The sequence below is a fragment of the Stigmatopora argus genome, chromosome 1, assembly GCF_051989625.1.
Source record: "Stigmatopora argus isolate UIUO_Sarg chromosome 1, RoL_Sarg_1.0, whole genome shotgun sequence".
Taxonomy (NCBI): Eukaryota; Metazoa; Chordata; class Actinopteri; order Syngnathiformes; family Syngnathidae; genus Stigmatopora; species Stigmatopora argus.
The window spans coordinates 28,680,852-28,700,007 of record NC_135387.1 but is presented as its reverse complement, the minus strand read 5'-3'; the positions used below and the strand labels follow the sequence as shown (position 1 = coordinate 28,700,007).

At 36.9% G+C, this 19,156-nt stretch overlaps 1 protein-coding gene across 3 annotated transcripts in view; it reads right to left on the bottom strand.

Moving 5' to 3' along the window:
- The window catches only part of LOC144085564 (plexin-A1-like), a 242,470-nt gene that overhangs the window by 200,590 nt on the left and 22,724 nt on the right, over positions 1-19,156 (bottom strand). For all 3 annotated transcript variants that reach the window (XM_077614962.1, XM_077614972.1, XM_077614983.1), the window contains exon 3: positions 2,740-4,046. In XM_077614962.1, coding sequence (XP_077471088.1) covers positions 2,740-3,894 — 1,155 coding nt within the window. In that variant the 5' untranslated portion in view covers positions 3,895-4,046. The remainder of the gene's footprint in view (positions 1-2,739; positions 4,047-19,156) is intronic.

The following is a 19,156-nucleotide window of genomic DNA, read 5'->3' as shown; positions in this document are numbered from 1 at the left end:
TTGTTATTTGTGCACTTCCCTACTTATGTTGTTGACTACTTGTTATTTATTTATTATTTATTTGTCTATTTCAAGGGTGTCAAACTCGGGTTGGTTCGCGGGCCACATTAACGTCAATTGATTTCATGCGGGCCGGACCATTTTAGATATAATATTTAGATTTTTTTTATAAATGGATTAAAAGCCCTGTATATTCAGTTTTTTATAGATCTAAAACAATTTTATTTTAGCTTTTTATATATATTTTTAGATTTTGCAAAAAGATTTTTGAACTTAAAACACAGAAAAAAATGGATAGAAAAATTACAATTATTGATTTAAAAAGGGGGAAAATCAGGAAATTTAATATACATCTATACTCTTCATTTTAATTTGATCCTAAAACAGAAAGTTGGCACTCACGATTTACTTTCCCGGGCCACACAAAATGATGCGGCGAGCCAGATTTGGCCCCCGGGCCGCCACTTTGACATATGTGGACTCTGTTTGTTCCTGTTATTTGTGCACTACGTGGTGAAGCTTTGAATCTCATTATGCTTGCATAATGACAATAAAAGCATACAATTCAATTAAAAAAACTAATGAAACACGTTATGGGTCATTGCAATGGTCCATTTACATGAGAAGTAAAAAAAAATATCAAAGATCGGCTCTGATTTGTGAGGAAAAAAAGCAAAATCTGAAATCATTCTCATCTTTTACGGCGTCTTTCTTTGCGCATCTATTTTACATTCAATCCCTCATCCCGCTCTGGCAACAATAATTCAGCATCGGTAACCTCGTCGCCTTCGATATGCTTCCTCCTTTCCTTCCCATCTCCATCAATCCACTCCTCTTTAGTTGCATCAGCTGTTCTCCCCCGCTTTGCGTTTTGCGATCACATCGGAGCCACGGTTTACACACTAAGTCATTCTTTACCTCATCACTCAACGAAAAGTCAAGACGAGGTCAGACGGAACGAGTGGCTGCAGAAACCGTGACGAGAGCGAGGTACAAAACGAAGGGAATCGACTGGAGATAGCAGGAAGGATGTTTAAGTTTACAATATTCAAGATAAGAGGGGTCGAGGTTAAAAAAAAATGGTTGGAAGAGACAAAAAAGACGGAGCTTGAATGGACCGGCGAAATGAAAGAAGTCTTAGTGCGAATGACGAGTCTGGATTGGAAGACGCTGGGGGAGAATGGCGGGCCAGGAAGAGCAGAAGAGGGGACAGAGGGGTGCAAAGTAGTTCAGAGATTTACAGCAGGCTGTTACGGTGAATCGACTGAATAACAGGAGGTGAGACCAGTTGAATAATTCATCAGGAGACAGGGCGCACATAAATGTTCGACTATGAGGGACAAGAAAAGCCATGGCGAAAAGCAGATACAGTGGTAACTCAAGATACAAAATTTGTTGGTTCCAGAGCTGTTTTCTTAACCTGAAAATTTTGCACTAAGATATTTGTAAGTAGAGGTATTTGGGGAATTATTTTAAATAATTTTCAGATATTCGTAAGTAGAGGTACAACTATATTTGGGGATTTGAAAAATTTCTAGACACTCGTAAGTAGAGGTAAGACTGTAGTTTGGGAATTATTTTAAATAATTTCTAGATATTCGTAAGTAGAGGTATGACTGTATTTTGAGAATTATTTTAAAAATTACCAGACATTTGTAAGTAGAGGTACGACTGTATTTGGGAATTACTTTAAACATTTCCAGACATTTGTAACTAGAGGTACGACTGTATTCTGGGAATTTTAAAAATTTCCATACATTCGTAAGTAGAGGTATGACTGTATTTTGGGAATTATTTTAAATAATTTCCAGACATTTGTAAGTAGAGGAACGATTGTATTTTGGGAATTATTTTAAATAATTTCCAGACATTCGTAAGTAAAGGTACGACTGTAGTTTGGGAATCATTTTAAAAAATTCCAGACATTTGTAAGTAGAATTACGACTGTATTTTGAGAATTAATTTTAAAAAATCCAGAAATTCGTAAGTAGAGGTATGACTGTATTTTGGAAATTATTTTAAATAATTTCCAGACCATCAGACCATTCGTAAGTAGAGGTACGAATGTATTTTGGGAATTATTTGAACATTTACCAGACATTTGTAAGTAGAGGTACGACTGTATTCTGGGAATTATTTTAAAAAATTCCAGACGTTTGTAAGTAGAGGTACGACTGTATTCTGGGAATTATTTTAACTTAATTTCCAGACCATTCGTAAGTAGAGGTACAACTGTATTTTGGGAATTATTTTAAAAATGTCCAGAAATTCGTAAGTAGAGGTACGGCTGTATTTTGGGAATTCTTTTAAAAAATTCCAGACATTTGTAAGTAGAGGTACGACTGTATTTTGGGAGTTATTTCTTCTCGTCATAGTAGTGGAGTGAGTTTCCCGTTGGCTGAGATCGTGGGAGCCATTTGTTTTGCTTTACTAATTTGTGCACATATAAGCCGGACCCTTGATTCAATCTTTTTTTTTTACTTATAAATACGGCTTATATGCGAGAAAATACAGTAGTTACAACACCCCTGATTTAGAGGGTTGTTAACATTTTCTATTTGTCCTTCACTTAGATCAAATGATTAAGAGTTTTAAAAAACGGTGTTCACGGCTACCTTGGTGGTTTTGTGTGCTCTTCACCGAGCTAACGTAGGAACTAAGAATGATTTCAGTCAAAGGGGGCACCTGGACAAAGAAGCAGGGTGTGAATGGGTGCAATAATGGAGCTCAAACACTTACCGAGTTGATGCAGGATAGCTCCTTGTTGAGCAACCAAGGCAGGGAGAGGATCCCGACTCCACTGTAGCACGACTGAATCCTTATTTTAATCTTCTCTTTTATCTGTCTCATTGTGAACAGGCACAAAGCCGTCTCCTTGGGTGGCTTGGCTCTGTTCTTCTGGCCTTGGGCAAATACAGCAAAAAGAACTTCTTCGTGTTCTTGAATGCCAAGCGATTGAGCCAAACGGGAGCCCGGTCGGGCCAAATAAGCATCCTGGATCAAGCGGTACTCCACACCGTCCTTGGTGCAGCCAATGGGGAACTCGATGTAGGAGTAGAACTTGGGATCGTCCACGCACAGCCGGACAATCTTGGAGGTGAAAAACTGCTCGCTGCCGGCGTCGGGCGAAGTCAGTTTGGTATCGAGCTGCAACGTTAAATAATAGACGAACTGCTCGCTGTTGAAGCCGTAGACGTAGTAGATGTCGAAGGCCGGGAATTTGGAGAGCGTGTCTGATGGGATCTTCAACTGCGAGGACACAAACTCATCCTGGTAGACGAAGCTGAACATGTCTGCGTTCTCCTCGTTGGACATCAGTTTGCGGCTGGACAGAGTTGGGAAATACTCCGACTTTCCGTCGATGGGGGTCCCGAGGAAGAGCTTCCCTCCCCCGCCGAGAGCGTCCGGGGAGATCACCACCCCGGACATGGTGAATGACTCGGCGACGCTGGAGAGGTAATGCTCCTTACGGTGGTGGGGTTCGCCGAGTTTGAACAAGTCGTCCAGGCGGAGGAACTGGCAAATTCCCTGGAAAGTACTCCCGCAGGCGATCAACCGGTTGTGGGCGTCATCCAGCAGCAGAAGTTTGTTGATGTTGGGGGTCTGGACCAGCTCGTGAGGGCACGATTGGACGCCGGGCGGAGGGTAACAGCGAGGGTTATCTGTCACGGGACCGGTGACGTGGCTGCGTAGTTTGGTGAGATTGCTGGACAACTTGTAGATCCAGTTGACGGCACCCAGGTAGATCTCACCTGACTTATTGTGGACCACCAAATGTGTGAGGCCTCCTTCTGGAGGGGAAAAGGAGAGGAGAGGTGACGTGGGAGAAGAAGAGGAGGTGGTGAAGAGTGGGAGGAGCAGGAGGAAAATGGTGGAGGCGAGAGGTGACGACATGGCTCCGATGTGAAGGGAGGTCTGGTTGCCCTGTTGCACCTCTTTCAGGTGTTAACTCCAATTCCACGCGTGTCCAGAACCGGTGGTCTTGTTTTTTGGCTCTTGGTTTTACAACGGCATGGTCGCTGCTTCAACTTTGTCTGCCTCCGGTTCTAAAAAAATAAAGGGAAAAAACACAAACATGTCGTCAGATGCATTTCTGACACAACTGCATACATGTCAACCTCGGCCAATTGCTCCCCTTATGATTGCAGTTACCCTTATTAAGTGATAATTAACCATACAATTGCGACGTGGCACATATTTACTCACATAGGGTGCACTTAAAAGTCTAAAATTGTCTCCAAAGTGGACGGGGTGCCTCATCAGTATGCAGTATATTCGGGATTCTGTAGATGTCGCTGTATGACGCTGACAGCTTGACTGTTTGGGTACATTGCTTGCTGACACGCTATATTTATGTAGTGAAAAGGGCGGAAGTGACTAATACCCATATCATGCTTGAAGCATGACAATGTTAGCAGTCGACGATGACATTTTCATTTGCTACCAGTGACCGAGACGATCCGGATTAGAACCGAATTGGGTAAAACGAAATCGGTTTTACCAAAAAAATGTACTTTTTTAAAAAATATTTTTTTCCCGTACAAGAGTTGTAATGAAATGATAAAAAAAATTATAAAATACTGGAAAACGTACAAGTTGACAGGTATGCAACTATAAAAAGTTGTTTTTATCAAAGAAAATGACAATCAGTGGAGCTTCATTCCAAAGCAGTTCCACTCAAGCTAAACACATTTTGGCATCCAAAGAATTCATATTGTAACATAACAAGAACATTCGGATCCTTTGAAGGCAGTAAACATTTTCAACAGCCATCTGGAAGCCTGAGCACAAATCATTAAAAAAAAACTACAGCGAATCATCATCCAATTCTCAAAAATCTTTGTCATTCGACATCAAGCAAATAAATGATTTCCGATTCCACTCAGACAAATCTTTCAGTTGCAGTTTTCGCCACCAGGACAAATTGCTTTAAAATCTTATCTATTTTAAATATAATCTTAAATACATTCATTAATTTCCAAGTGAAATGAGATTTAAAGCTTCACAAATAACAACAAACAAGACAATAAATTATTCAAATAAAAAAAACTATTTAAAAAATAAATAAATAACATATAACAAATAAAATAATAAATAATAATACAAATGATTAAATAATATATAACATATAAATTAATAAATAATAATACAAATGAATAAATTAAATAATATTAAAAATGAATAAATAAAATAATAGATAACAGTAAAAATGAATAAATAAAATAATAAATAACAGTAAAAATGAATAAATAAAATAAATAAATAATTTTAAAAATGGAGGTGAAAATTGTGAATCAGGGGGCGTCGTCCTATACGAGAGAAATTGTAAATTTTAACGATTTTAAGGCAATTTTAAGTGTACGGCTTATACGCGGAAGTGGTCAATATGCGAGAAAATTCGGTAATTAAAAAAGTAAAAAAATGGCAGTGAAAACTGTGAATCAGGTGGCGTCTTATACGAGAGAAATTGTAAATTTCAACGATTTTAAGGCAATTTTAAGTGTACGGCTTATACGCGGAGGCGGCTTATATGCGAGAAAATACGATAATGAAAAAAGTAAAAAATAATTTAAAAAAACGTTAATACCCCTCAGCTTCAATCTTAAACCTTCACCTCCATATGTTCAATAACATAAATATGAATATATTCATTAATATGTGTTGTTCCTTATTAAACAAATCAAACTTGAATGACCACTTGATAGCAACATGTCAAACCGGCTACCAAAACATGATTGATTTTCTGTAAAAATTCCCAAGTAAAACACCAAGTATGGCATCTCTTTTGCATCTCATTTTATCACATTCCTTTTTATTTCTCTCTCTCTCTCTCCCTTCCGAAACATGACTCCGTCAATAGTGTCTTTCATTCCTGTCCCGGTCACGATTCTAGTGGTCCAGATCATCACGCTATAGCAAGTAACACCCGGACAATACAGAGCCTGTTTTCTCGTGGCCCCGATTCACCGACAAAATGTGACCAGACGACACACACAAACTTACAGTATGTGGTCGGGAGCATCTTTTTCACAATCCCGCACTGATTCCACTGACTTCACGGCGCCCCCGACACGAAGCGACTCAATCACACACCGACGTGGCGCATTACAACATCGCCCACAATCGCACGCTAGTGCGCTATAATTGCCCACACATCTGAAACAATCTGAACACATGGGAATAGCCAGTTTTGAAAAATGATTGGAAAGGACAGCTATTTTCATCATGGTGTACTTGGCAAATTCTATAAATAAATGAAAACAGAGCACACGTGCAGAAGAAGAAGAAGAAGATGTGAGGAATGATTTGACAAAACTGGGACAAGATGAAGAGAAATGTCTATGAAGTGGAACAAAACAAGTTTTTTAATTTCAAAGTTGTTCTCTAATGTCTAAATTTGAGCAAATGGGAAAGTTTGCCGAGGTTACCAATGTCGTTAGAAAATAGATCTCGAAATAGGGGTCGACATTTGCATGTTGTCATAAATGATAGACTTTAAGTGAATTATCAATCAAGGTCTCAGGGGTGCTGGAACTTGATGGATCAAACTCCGGGTAAAATGTGGACCACACCCTAAATTGGTTGGGCCGGACCATTTTAGATATAATATTTAGATTTTTTTTTTTATAAATGGATTAAAATAACTGGATTAAAAGCCCTGAATATTCAGTTTTTTATAGATCTAAAACAATGTTTATTTTAGCTTTTTTATATATATTTTTTAGATTTTACAAAATGATTTTTGAACTAAAAACACAGAAAAAAATGGATTAAAAATTACAATAATTGATTTAAAAGGGGGAACATCAGGAAATTTAATATACATCTATACTCTTCATTTTAATTTGATCCTAAAACAGAAAGTCGGCACATGATTTACTTTCCCGGGCCACACAAAATGATGCGGCGGGCCAGATTTCGCCCCCGGGCCGCCACTTTGACACCTGTGGTGTATAGTAAGGGTGTCAGACTCGGGTTGGTTGGCGGGCCGCTTTAACGTCAAAGTGATTTCATGTGGGCCGGACCATTTTAGATATAATATTTAGATATTTTTTTTAATAAATAGATTAAAATAACTGGATTAAAAGCCTTGAATATTCAGTTTTTATAGATCTAAAACAATGTTTATTTTAGCTTTTTTTTAAATATATTTTTAGATTTTACAAAATGATTTTTGAACTAAAAACAACAAAAATGGATTAAAAAAATGACAATTATTGATTTAAAAGGGGAAAAATCAGGAAATGTAATATACATCTATACTCTTCATTTTAATTTGATCCTAAAACAGAAAGTCGGCACTCATCATTTACTTTCCCGGGCCACACAAAATGATGCGGCGGGCCAGATTTGGCCCCCGGGCCGCCACTTTGACACATGTGGTCTACATTATCCGCGATATCCGAGGGATTACTGTACATGCTTTTCCCATTGCTCAAATTACAAAAATAGTCATCCACTTTCAACCCAGAGGGGCTAATTTTTTTATTTTTTTTATATATTTTTTTAAATCGGATTCTGACCGCCAGCCGAAACAAGCCCTATGGTGAATATTTCAACTAATTTATACTAAGAACTTCTTGGGCATGAAATACACATCCCTTGCCTCCAACAATCTCTGTGAAGATGCGGTTACACCCAATAAATCCAAATATTATGCACATATCGGTCCTTGAAGACACATTGGTAAAAAAAAAACTCCGTTTATATTACAAACATTAGAACTCACTTGAAAAAGTGCTTTGTAAACACAAGGAAGATCAATTTGATGATCAGAATGAACAATTCGGGTTCGTTTTTTGTTGCTTTGACATGATTTCAATCTGAAATCATTCATTGGCTGAAATGCCTTTAGTGGTTCTCTTTTAGGTCATCCGGAATGTGAATCACATGAAGGAACCCTTAAGCTCCCAACACATGATCAGCAGCATGAGCAATAAAAAATACTTAAAACAAAACCAGGACTCAAAGCATTACCGTATTTTCCTCACAGAATATCCGCCTCTGCGTATAAGCCTTAAAACTGCCTTAAAATCATTGAATTTTACAATTTCTCTCGTATAAGCCGCCCCCGGATTCACAATTTTCACCTCCATATTCATGGTTTTAATAGAGAGTACAAATGTGTTAATTTGAAGTGAAAATCATTGGATTACTGTCACTCCGCCAGTTATCGGAGCGTTAGCATTCTTTGCGTTTAAATGTCATATTTCTATGAATAATACACATTTACATGACGACAATAGACATCTAATCCATTTGAACTGAATGAGGGTGGCAGTGATCCATTAGTTGTTTGTTCAGTTCAAATTAATTATGATTACTGTATTTTCTCGCATATTAGACCCATCTGCGTATAAGCCGCACCCTTAAAATTGACTTAAAATCGTTGAATTTTGCAATTTCTCTCGTATAAGTCACCCCCGATTCACATTTTTTCATATTCATGGTTTTAATAGGGAGTACAAATGTGTTAATTTGAAGTGAAAATCATTGGATTACTGTCACTCCGCCAGTTATCGGAGCGTTAGCATTCTTTGCGTTTAAATGTCATATTTCTATGAATAATACACATTTACATGACGACAATAGACGTCTAATCCATTTGAACTGAATGAGGGTGGCAGTGATCCATTAGTTGTTTGTTCAGTTCAAAATAATTATGATTACCGTATTTTCTGGCATATTAGCCGCATCTGCGTACAAGCCGCACCCTTAAAACTGCCTTAAAATCATTGAATTTGACAATTTCGCTCGTATAAGACACCCCAATTCACATTTTTTCATATTCATGGTTTTAATAGGGAGTACAAATGTGTTACTTTGAAGGGAAAATATTAAGAAAATTCAAAAAGGAAGTCATGTGAGCAGTAACTCCAGGAAGTGTGTCCGTAGCAATGCTACCCGCGTCTGGCCAGTCAGAGGATGTTTAACTAGAGATAAGATGGCGGCGCCCTGAGCGAGAAATGACAGGCACAAGTAAATGATTTTTTCACATTTTATGCAAGATACGCTTAATTTTTTTCTCGAATTTCATTCATAGACGTCAAAATACATTTTATTTAGCGTTTTATCTGTTTATCTTTTCTCTATTTTGAAATAAATGACCATATCAGCCGCATTGTCTTGCGTTATTGCGTTTCGTCTTTCTGATTTTCGCACTTATAAGCCATACTCTTGATTCAATCACCATTTTTTTAGTTACAAATGCGGCAATTCTTTAATTTTAGGAAACCATCTTTCTTCCCTTTACGCATGGTCGGCTTCTTGTACAGGTTCTCCGTCGAAAGAAAAAAATGTATTCAATATGCGTCTGATCCATCATATTTAACAACGAGCACCTTTGCAACAGATGGTATCGCTGTTAAAGTCACCGAACAGATCAAAAGAGGATAACAGAGAGGATACTAGCGCAGGCACAGGAAGCGTCAAGGCACTTGAACGTGAGGGGATTTTTATTTGGAATCCATTTTTTGAAAAAGGCATATTGAGTAGCTGCTAATACGGCTGGATGGAGTCTACTCACAGCCTCCACTTCTGACACTCTGGATAAGAGAAGGAGTGGCTGGGGAATTTGCTGGATAGATACATAGTCACACAAGCTGCCAGCAAAAGAAAAAAACAAGTCCAATCATTTGCATGCCGGCCTTTGGCTGACTGGAAACCAACGGTCTGGTCCACCTTTCGCCTCAACTAAGCAGGGATAGGCTTGAGCACCCTGCGAACCTGACAAGGAAAAGTGGTGTTGAAGAAGAATGATGGAATACTGATTGATCCACCCATTTTCTGTCACTCGTGTACTTGTTCTGGGTCACGTGGGAGCTCAAGAGTCCCCCAGCTGACTGTTGGGGAAATCTAAACGACCCTTAGGATTGGTCGCCACCTCATCACAACGTAATTTTTAGCCGCAGTGTCAATAACGAGTCCTATTTCTGTATTTTACACACACAAAGGACGCACCGTTTTTAAAGACGCAGCCAGGCATGGCAAAACATACACCAGCTTAAACATACACGCTACACCCACACGCTAAAAACACGTTTTCAAAAAGGCAACAAAGCAAAACTGAGTTTGGTTGTACTTTATTTAGCCATTTTACAATGTACTCACGTCATCGTCACCCACAAATCCATCAAAGTCCTCATTTTCTGTGTCCGAATTGAACAATTGTCCAAATGAGTCATCGAAAACGTTGAGTTTTATACATTCGTCTAGGCGGCCACAATCCATTCGCAAATAGTAGCTAGCTAGTAGCTAGCATAACTTTTCCAACGCTGCTTTCCATGCTTCCTAAAGCTGTGTTGATGTCGATGTATACAGGCCACAATCCATTGGGTGTATTGACAAAAGAACTACATATCCCAGCAGTCACTATTTATTGATTATTTATTTGTCTGCCTTGTTATTTGTGAAAGCTTTAAATCTCATTAGATTTGTATGATGACAACAAAAGCATTCAATTCAATTCAAGGTTTAATATTCACACTGGCACTGGTAGGTAATAGCTTATCCTTGTTTTGGTTCAATCAGTCAGACTTTATGTGCGGGGAGCCGATTGCAAGATTACTCCAAATACAACTAGGTGTATAGTAGTCCTGTTTGTTGCAAAATAAAGCAAACAAGCACAAAAAACAGTTTTAATCTCATTTCGCTGTTGGCCCGAAAGCTAGAGTGGGCACCAAGTGTCATTAGTGCTGAAGTCGCCAGCATTTTTTTGTCTTAATTTAAATATTTTTTAATTTTTTTTTTTTATTATATTTTGTTTTTACTTTATTTATTTTCTTTCTTAATTTTTACTTTATTTTTTTCTATTTTATTTATTTTATATTATTTTTACTTTATTTTTATTTATTTTTTACTTTATTTTATTTAATATTTTATTTTATTTTATTTTTGTATTTTTTATTTATTTATCTATTTTTGCATGTATTTATTTATTTGTTACTTTTTTATTCTCCCACAAAATTCAATCGTTTTTATTGGAAAATGGTTAATACGTAATGTCTAGGAAATTGGTTCTAAACAAACACTGCTGAAAGCGGTACACAAATGATTTTTGGCGTAAAAGTTATGATTCTGTGTGAGTCTTGCTAGTTTATTGTTGAATAGGAATCTATCATTTAATTAGTGTCTACGCTGATTAGGGAAACAATGTCGGTCTTTGTTTGTCTCCCGCCGATTCATAATTGATGCCAGCAAACAGTGAAATTTCTCATTTTGGCTTGCAAACTTGTTGCATCCTAACATCAAAGAGCTTTTTCCCCCTTTTTTTTAAATCTGTCTAATAACTGGAACAAAACTTTGCGTCATGGGACCAAATATCTTTACTATACATTCACATTTGTTACGCCTGTCTAGAGAAAGAGTCGGAATAACTGTGCTAGTTTTTGCCATTTTTGCATGTGGATTTATTGCATTTGAACCAAAATGGAGGCATGAATCATTCACAACAAATGGAATGACTGCCTCAGACTTGAAATTCCCGAATTACGAGTGGCGTTGAGTGGCTGATTTTGTTGTCTGCATCATTCATCTAAATGTCAACAGCAACGTTTGTCCCTGTTTGAGTTTCTGCCCCCTTTGCTGTTGAAAACCCTTCTGTCCACCGACTGAGTGCTAAGGCCACACCCCCTTTTTTAATGATAAACAGATATGAGTGTTTTCCATCTAAAATTTGAACACCCTTGATATTTAGGCTCGTTGATTCTAGTATGCTTAAAATCCTAGAGTTGTTCACAATGTCCACTGCACTTTTAACAATGAGGTGAAAGTACATCACAGTGTGCGTATTTATGTATTTATTATTGCGAGGATTATGGAGATAATATGGATGTTGACGCCTGATCAAATAAATGTAGCGTCTATGTCAATGGCAGAATGATGCAGGAATGTAATGATTAGGGATTGTCCTGATTCGATCGCCTAATAATAAATCGGGCCTGAGCATGTTATTTGTAAAAGATTGGAATCAGCAAAAAATATTTATATATATTTATTTTTCATTTTATTATTTTTATTTTTTTCATTTTATAATTTTTCTTTTTTTTCATTTTATTATTTTTCTTTTTTTCATTTTATTATTTTTCTTTTTTTCATTTTATTATTTTTCTTTTTTTCATTTTATTATTTGTATTTTTTCATTTTATGATTTGTATTTCATTTTATTATTTGTATTTTTTTTCATTTTATTATTTGTATTTCATTTTGTTATTTGTGTTTCATTTTATTATTTGTATTTCATTTTATGATTAGATTTTTTTTATTTTATTATTTTTATTTTTTTCATTTTAATATTTGTATTTTTTCATTTTATTATTTGTATTTTTTTCATTTTATTATTTGTATTTAATTTTATTATTTGTATTTAATTTTATTATTTGTATTTAATTTTATTATTTGTATTTAATTTTATAATTTTATAATTTTATTATATTATTATTGTTATTATTATTATTATTATTTTATTATTTTTATTTTATCATTATTATTTTTTTTAATTTATTATTATTATCATTATTTTTAATTCAGAGGATTTCAAGCACCAATTTTAGATGTGTAAAGATATTGTCAAAAGAAACAAAAAAGTATATTTTGTCCTGCACTACATTTTTAGAAGATTGGAATTGGGGGGGAAATATTGTGTTTTCAATTTTTTTAATAGATTCAAAGCAACAAACCAAAACATGATGGGAAAGGATATTGTCAAAAGTACTATGTTTTGCAAAAAAATGATTACGAGGAATCGGATCAGTACTCCAAATCATTACTTATAATTATTGCAACCAAAAAATGTTTCGTGCTTGTTAGGCTCGGGTGGGTTTTCTCCGAATACTCCGGTTTCCTCCCACATATCAAAGACATGCTACGCTAGCTGGTTGAACACTCTAAATTGCCCCTAGCTATGATCAGTTGTCTCCTAGTGTCCTGCGATTGGCTGGCCACCAATTCAGCGTGTCCATGGTTAGCTGGGGTAGCCTCCAGCACCCCCCAACACAATGAGAAAACGAGACGGAGTCAACAAGAGGAGAGAAGATCCAGTGTGAGGGTCTTAACATGCTAAATCCTTTTTTTTCTAGTCTATGGGTTTGTAAACGCAATAAATAGAGCACTTAAGTATTCCGAAACGGCGTGAAGTTCAAGTGCCACACGTGTGGCGCTTTCGGGATGGATCCCATCCATCTTTATGACCGAGCTACATTAGGACAGCCTGTTTTATTGTGGCTACGGCGCTAGCTGTAAAGTGAACCGTCAGTACAAATGTTCAACCGCCATTAGGAAGGCCGAGACGTAAACATCTTAATTTGACAACGGCCGCTCTGCTTTTAACGAGCAATATCTTTCTCATTTTACAGCGTTAGATTGAATCACATGTGGACAAGCTACGTGGTGATCCAAATAGCCATAAAAATCTTGCCGATATAAAATAGATGATATAATGATACGCACAAGATGATAGAAGTCGCATTGCTATTTGATGATCACCTTAGCGAGGGATGTATTGGTATTTCTGTTATGAACTATTAAAAAAACAAGGGAAAAAAATTAGTATATTTTGACCTTAGCCTATTTGTCATGTCATATTCAAATAAAAAAAAACTACATTTTATTACCCCAAACTTGGCATAAAAATGTGGGTAAGTTTTCGTTTGGTAAAATTTATAGAAAAGCTACAGGTTTCGAAAATAACTTGCAATTACTGTAAAATGACCACAAAACTGGGAAGGTTTGCATGTTCTCGCTGGACCTGCGTGGGTTTTCCTAGGGTACTCCGGTTTCCTCCCACATTCCAAAAACATGCATACAAGGCTGGTTGGACAACCTAAATTGGCCATAGGTACGAGTGTGAGCGTGAATGGTTGTTTGTCTCCTCGTGCCTTGCGATTGGCTGGCCACCATTTCAGGGTGTCGCCCACCTCATACCCAAAGTCAGCTGGGATAGGCTCCAGCACCCCCCACGAGGCTAAAAAAAGGTTAGCGGAGAGCCATAAGCACCCATTAAAAGAGCCACATAAGGATCTCGAGTCATATGCACCCACCAAAAGAGCCGCATATGGCTTCCAAGCCATAGGTTCCTTACCCCTGAACTTAAAACCTAAACTCACTTCATTTTCCATTAGAAACAAATGGCAGCTTTTGCCCGTTTCCGACGTGGCAAAAAGACGATTACCGTAAAACCTCTATTTGAGCCGCACCTCTATTTAAACGGCACCTCTAATAGAACGGCACGTTGGTGGAAGAATTGAAAAATAGAACGGCACCCCCTAATTGAACGGCACTACGGGGGGAAGTTTGCAAAATAGAACGGCACTTTGGTGGAAGAATTGAAAAATAGAACGGCACCCTCTAATTCACAGGTGTCAAAGTGGCGGCCCGGGGGCCAAATCTGGCCCACCGCATCATTTTGTGCGGCCCGGGAAAGTAAATGATGAGTGCCAACTTTCTGTTTTAGGATCAAATTAAAATGAAGAGTATAGATGTATATTAAATTTCCTGATTTTCCCCCTTTTAAATATCAATAATTGTACTTTTTTAATCCATTTTTTCTGTGTTTTTAGTTCAAAAATCATTTTGTAACATCTAAAAATATATTAAAAAAGCTGAAATAAACATTGTTTTAGATCTATAAAAAAACTGAATATTCAGGGATTTTAATCCAGTTCTTCTTAATCAATTTATAAAAAAAAAAATCTAAATATTATATCTAAAATGGTCCGGCCCACCTAAAATCGAGTTGACGTTAATGCGGCCCGCGAACCAACCCGAGTCTGACACCCTTGCTCTAATTGAACGGCACCTCTATTTGAACGGCACTTTGGTGGAAGAATTGAAAAATACAATGGCACCCCCTAATTGAACGGCACCTATAATTGAACGGCACTACGGGGAAAGTTTGCAAAATAGAACGGCACTTTGGTGGAAGAATTGAAAAATAGAACCCCACCCTCTAATAGAACCCCACCCTCTAATAGAACCCCACCCTCTAATAGAACCCCACCCTCTAATAGAACCCCACCCTCTAATTGAACGGCACCCTCTAATAGAACGCCACAATGGCGTTAAGTTTGAAAAACAGAACGCCATGGCGTTGTAATCGAGGTTTTACGGTAACTTCCGGTCCCGAATTGACGCGTCTTTGCAGTGCTTTTATGTTGCTATTTATTTCTAATCTCCCTTCAAAGCCCGTACGTCAACAGCTCGCTTTCGTGCATCCATCTGATTACATATCAAATGCTACTGAGCGAGCGCATACGCGGCAGCGGCGGCGGCGGGGAAGGCTTCCATCCACACATGCTCGCGCACACATCACACTAACACACACTACACGGGAGATAATGTAACTGCTCTTTCAGCGGCCTTAACACAGATGCCAAGACGTATTACACTTGATTAAACAGCGTGGCTTCAATCGGGCCCGTGCACACCTACACATGCACGCAAATACATATGCGTACCTTTAGGCAAGATGAGCTATAAGGCGAGCACACATTCACAAATTTGTTCAAATCTGCCTTCATGTGCATGACATGAAGACAAAGTGCGTGCGTTTTTATGTGTGCGCAACAACGTCTCCGGGTTTGAATGCATATCTCATGTATTTGTGTGTCATAACGACTGCGACGTGACCTTTAAACAGATATTTTCTTCCCGGCCTGCAAACAACACTGCTAACACAATTACACCAGGCAAATGAACAGAAGATCTCGCGAAACACACACGCGTGCGCACACACACACACGTAACATACACGCACGCACATCCACACACGTTTCTCTCCATGCAAATCAATCTCCTTGCAAAGGCTACATTTGCATCTTTCACGTAAATGAAAGTGCTTATTAAAGTTCATGCCAATGTTAAAGGCAGATTGACTAAATCCAGAGTGTTTAACCTAGCACTCTTCCTCCTCCTCATCCTCCTCCTCCTCCTTGTCCTCGAGGTTCTTAAATCCAACCACCTTTGATTCTCCTGGACCTTCTAAACCCACTAAATCATTCTAATATTGTTCTAATCTAATAACGGTCAACGGAAGAAGATCTGGATCATAAATAGTCTGGTTATAGTAATGTAGATGGTATTAAAGTAGGATTAATTATATTGAGTGGACGTTAAAGTTCGAGTAAATTATGTTTGTCAAAGGTATTGTTCCCTTGTGAATTAAAAAAATTACAAATGGCCATGTTCTGATCATTCTGAGGCATTTACAGTCGTACCTCTATTTACGAATGCCTCTAAGTACGAAATTTTCAGGTTACAAAATCATTTGAGGTGAAAATGAGTATCTCAAGATACGAAAACAAGAGCCAAGATACGACAACAAGAGCCAAGATACGACAACAAGATCCAAGATAAGACAACAAGATCCAAGATACGACAACAAGATCCAAGTTACGAAAACAAGATCCAAGATACGGAAAGAAGATCCAAGATACGGAAACAAGATCCAAGACACGAAAACAAGAGCCAAGATACAAAAACAAGAGCCAAGATACAAAAACAAGATCCAATATACGACAACAAGATCCAAGATACGACAACAAGATCCAAGATACGACAACAAGATCCAAGATACGACAACAAGATCCAAGCTACGACAACAAGATCCAAGCTACGACAACAAGATCCAAGCTACGACAACAAGATCCAAGCTACGACAACAAGATCCAAGCTACGACAACAAGATCCAAGCTACGACAACAAGATCCAAGATACGACAACAAGATCCAACATACGAAAACAACATCCAACATACGACAACCAGATCCAAGATACGACAACAAGATCCAAGATACGAAAACAAGATCCAACATACGACAACCAGATCCAAGATACGACAACAAGATCCAACATACGAAAACGTCAATACATTTCCTGTATCCGTAATTTTATTTTGAAGGTGTCACGGATGCATTGCCTCTTGCTTCACAATTTCACTACACACTACTGGAGTTGAATTCAATTCAAGTTAGCATATCTCATAGAAAATTTAGAAGCATGACCAATTTTTTTTTGTACTATGCATCTACCACGACAAGTATCGAAGTTTTAAAATACTTAAAGTACAAGTAGATCTTGTTAGCCTTATTCTTTTTTGCACAAAATTGTACAAACTTAATCCTAGAAAATCGCTTAACCAACAAAGGGAGAGAATAATCATTAATTAAATCAATATTTAACAACATTTTTGAACAACTTAGCTCATTTGCTACATTCCCAAAATTAAAGGAAACTCAGATAACTTGGCAATACATTGAAAAATCATGTCTAAAAACATTTAATTCTTTTGCAAACTTCCTGTCGAGGGACCTTCTCAGCGTGCGTCATACTTACCGCAAATAACCTCTCATTTACACTACAGGCATATAATAAAATGGCTACATGACATTAAATGAGCAACATGTCTCGGTCCTATGCTGAAATTGGACAGCTTCTAAAAGCTGGACTCACATATTTAGCGTGTAAAAACTGGCTAGCGTCGGGGAAAGGCTGTGGATCGTTAAGGCCGTAACATTTGAAATTGGACGGGACGATGTGGCTTGCTGACTCTGGTTCTGGTTCTGGTTTTGATTAGCAAGTGTTAGCGCTAAACACGCGCAAGGCCTTGGAAGGAATGGGAGAAGGTCTAACCCTGCTTTCATCTGGGTATGTGCCTTCCAATTGAACCCAACCGCTAACCTCCCAATGGGCTAGCAAAAGTGAAAACATCATTTCCCAGTGAGGAATGACAAAATGTAACCACAGCGTCATTGTGTAATCAGCGCAGCAATAGAAAAATGAATATTTGAAATATTTGAAAGGGGATTCTGTGTTCAATAATTGGCATTTGACCATTTAGGTGGGGCGGTGGGTGAGTGGATAGCGCGTCGGCCTCAGTTCGTGGGTCGAGGGTTAGATCCCAGGTGGGTCCTCACTATGTGGAGTTGGAATTTTCTCTCCTGACTTGCGTGGGTTTTCTCTAGGTACTCTAGTTTCCGCCCATATTCTGAAAATATGCATGCTAGGCTAGCTGGTTGAACGCTAATTGTCCTTAGGTATGAGCCTCATTGTGTCCACCGAATCAGGGTGTGCCCGTAGTTAGCAGGGATAGCCTCCAGCACCCCCGCGACCCTTGTGAGGATAAGCGTTCAGAAAATGTAGGAATGAAAATAAATAATTTTCAGTTTGTGTTCATTAATTGGCTAATAGGACTATTTAAGTGGCGCAATGAGCTAGCCTAGCATGCATGTTTTTGGGATGTGGGAGGAAACCGGAGTACCCGGAGAAAACCCACGCAAGCCTGGAGCGAACATGCAAACTCCACACAGTGAGGACCCACTTGGGCTCGAACCCTCGACCCCAGAACTACGAGGCCAACGGGATATTGTAAACCAAGGTTACAAAATGCAAATAAATAATTCACCAAAAACCACTGCTAATATTTTTTTAAACAATTTAACTTTTCATTATTTACTAATGATAAATCAACTTTTTATTATTCTTTTATTTTATCTGATTATTTGATTATAATTTTATTATTTCTATTTTATTATAATTTTATTATTTCTATTTTATTATAATTTTATTATTTCTATTTTATTATAATTTTATTATTTCTATTTTATTATAATTTTATTATTTCTATTTTATTATAATTTTATTATTTCTATTTTATTATAATTTTATTATTTCTATTTTATTATAATTTTATTATTTCTATTTTATTATAATTTTATTATTTCTATTTTATTATAATTTTATTATTTCTATTTTATTATAATTTTATTATTTCTATTTTATTATAATTTTATTATTTCTATTTTATTATAATTTTATTATTTCTATTTTATTATAATTTTATTATTTCTATTTTATTATAATTTTATTATTTCTATTTTATTATAATTTTATTATTTCTATTTTATTATAATTTTATTATTTCTATTTTATTATTATTATTATTATTTCTATTTTATTATTATTATTTCTATTTTATTATTATTATTATTTGTTATTATGTTAAATTTATTATTATCATTATTATTAATTTAGAGGATTTCAAGCACCAATTTTAGATGTGTAAAGATATTGTCAAAAGAAACAAAAAAAAGTAAGTATTACCCGCAGAAGTTTGACAATGTTAAACTTCTACTGCATTCATCTAACGCATTCATCCTTCACT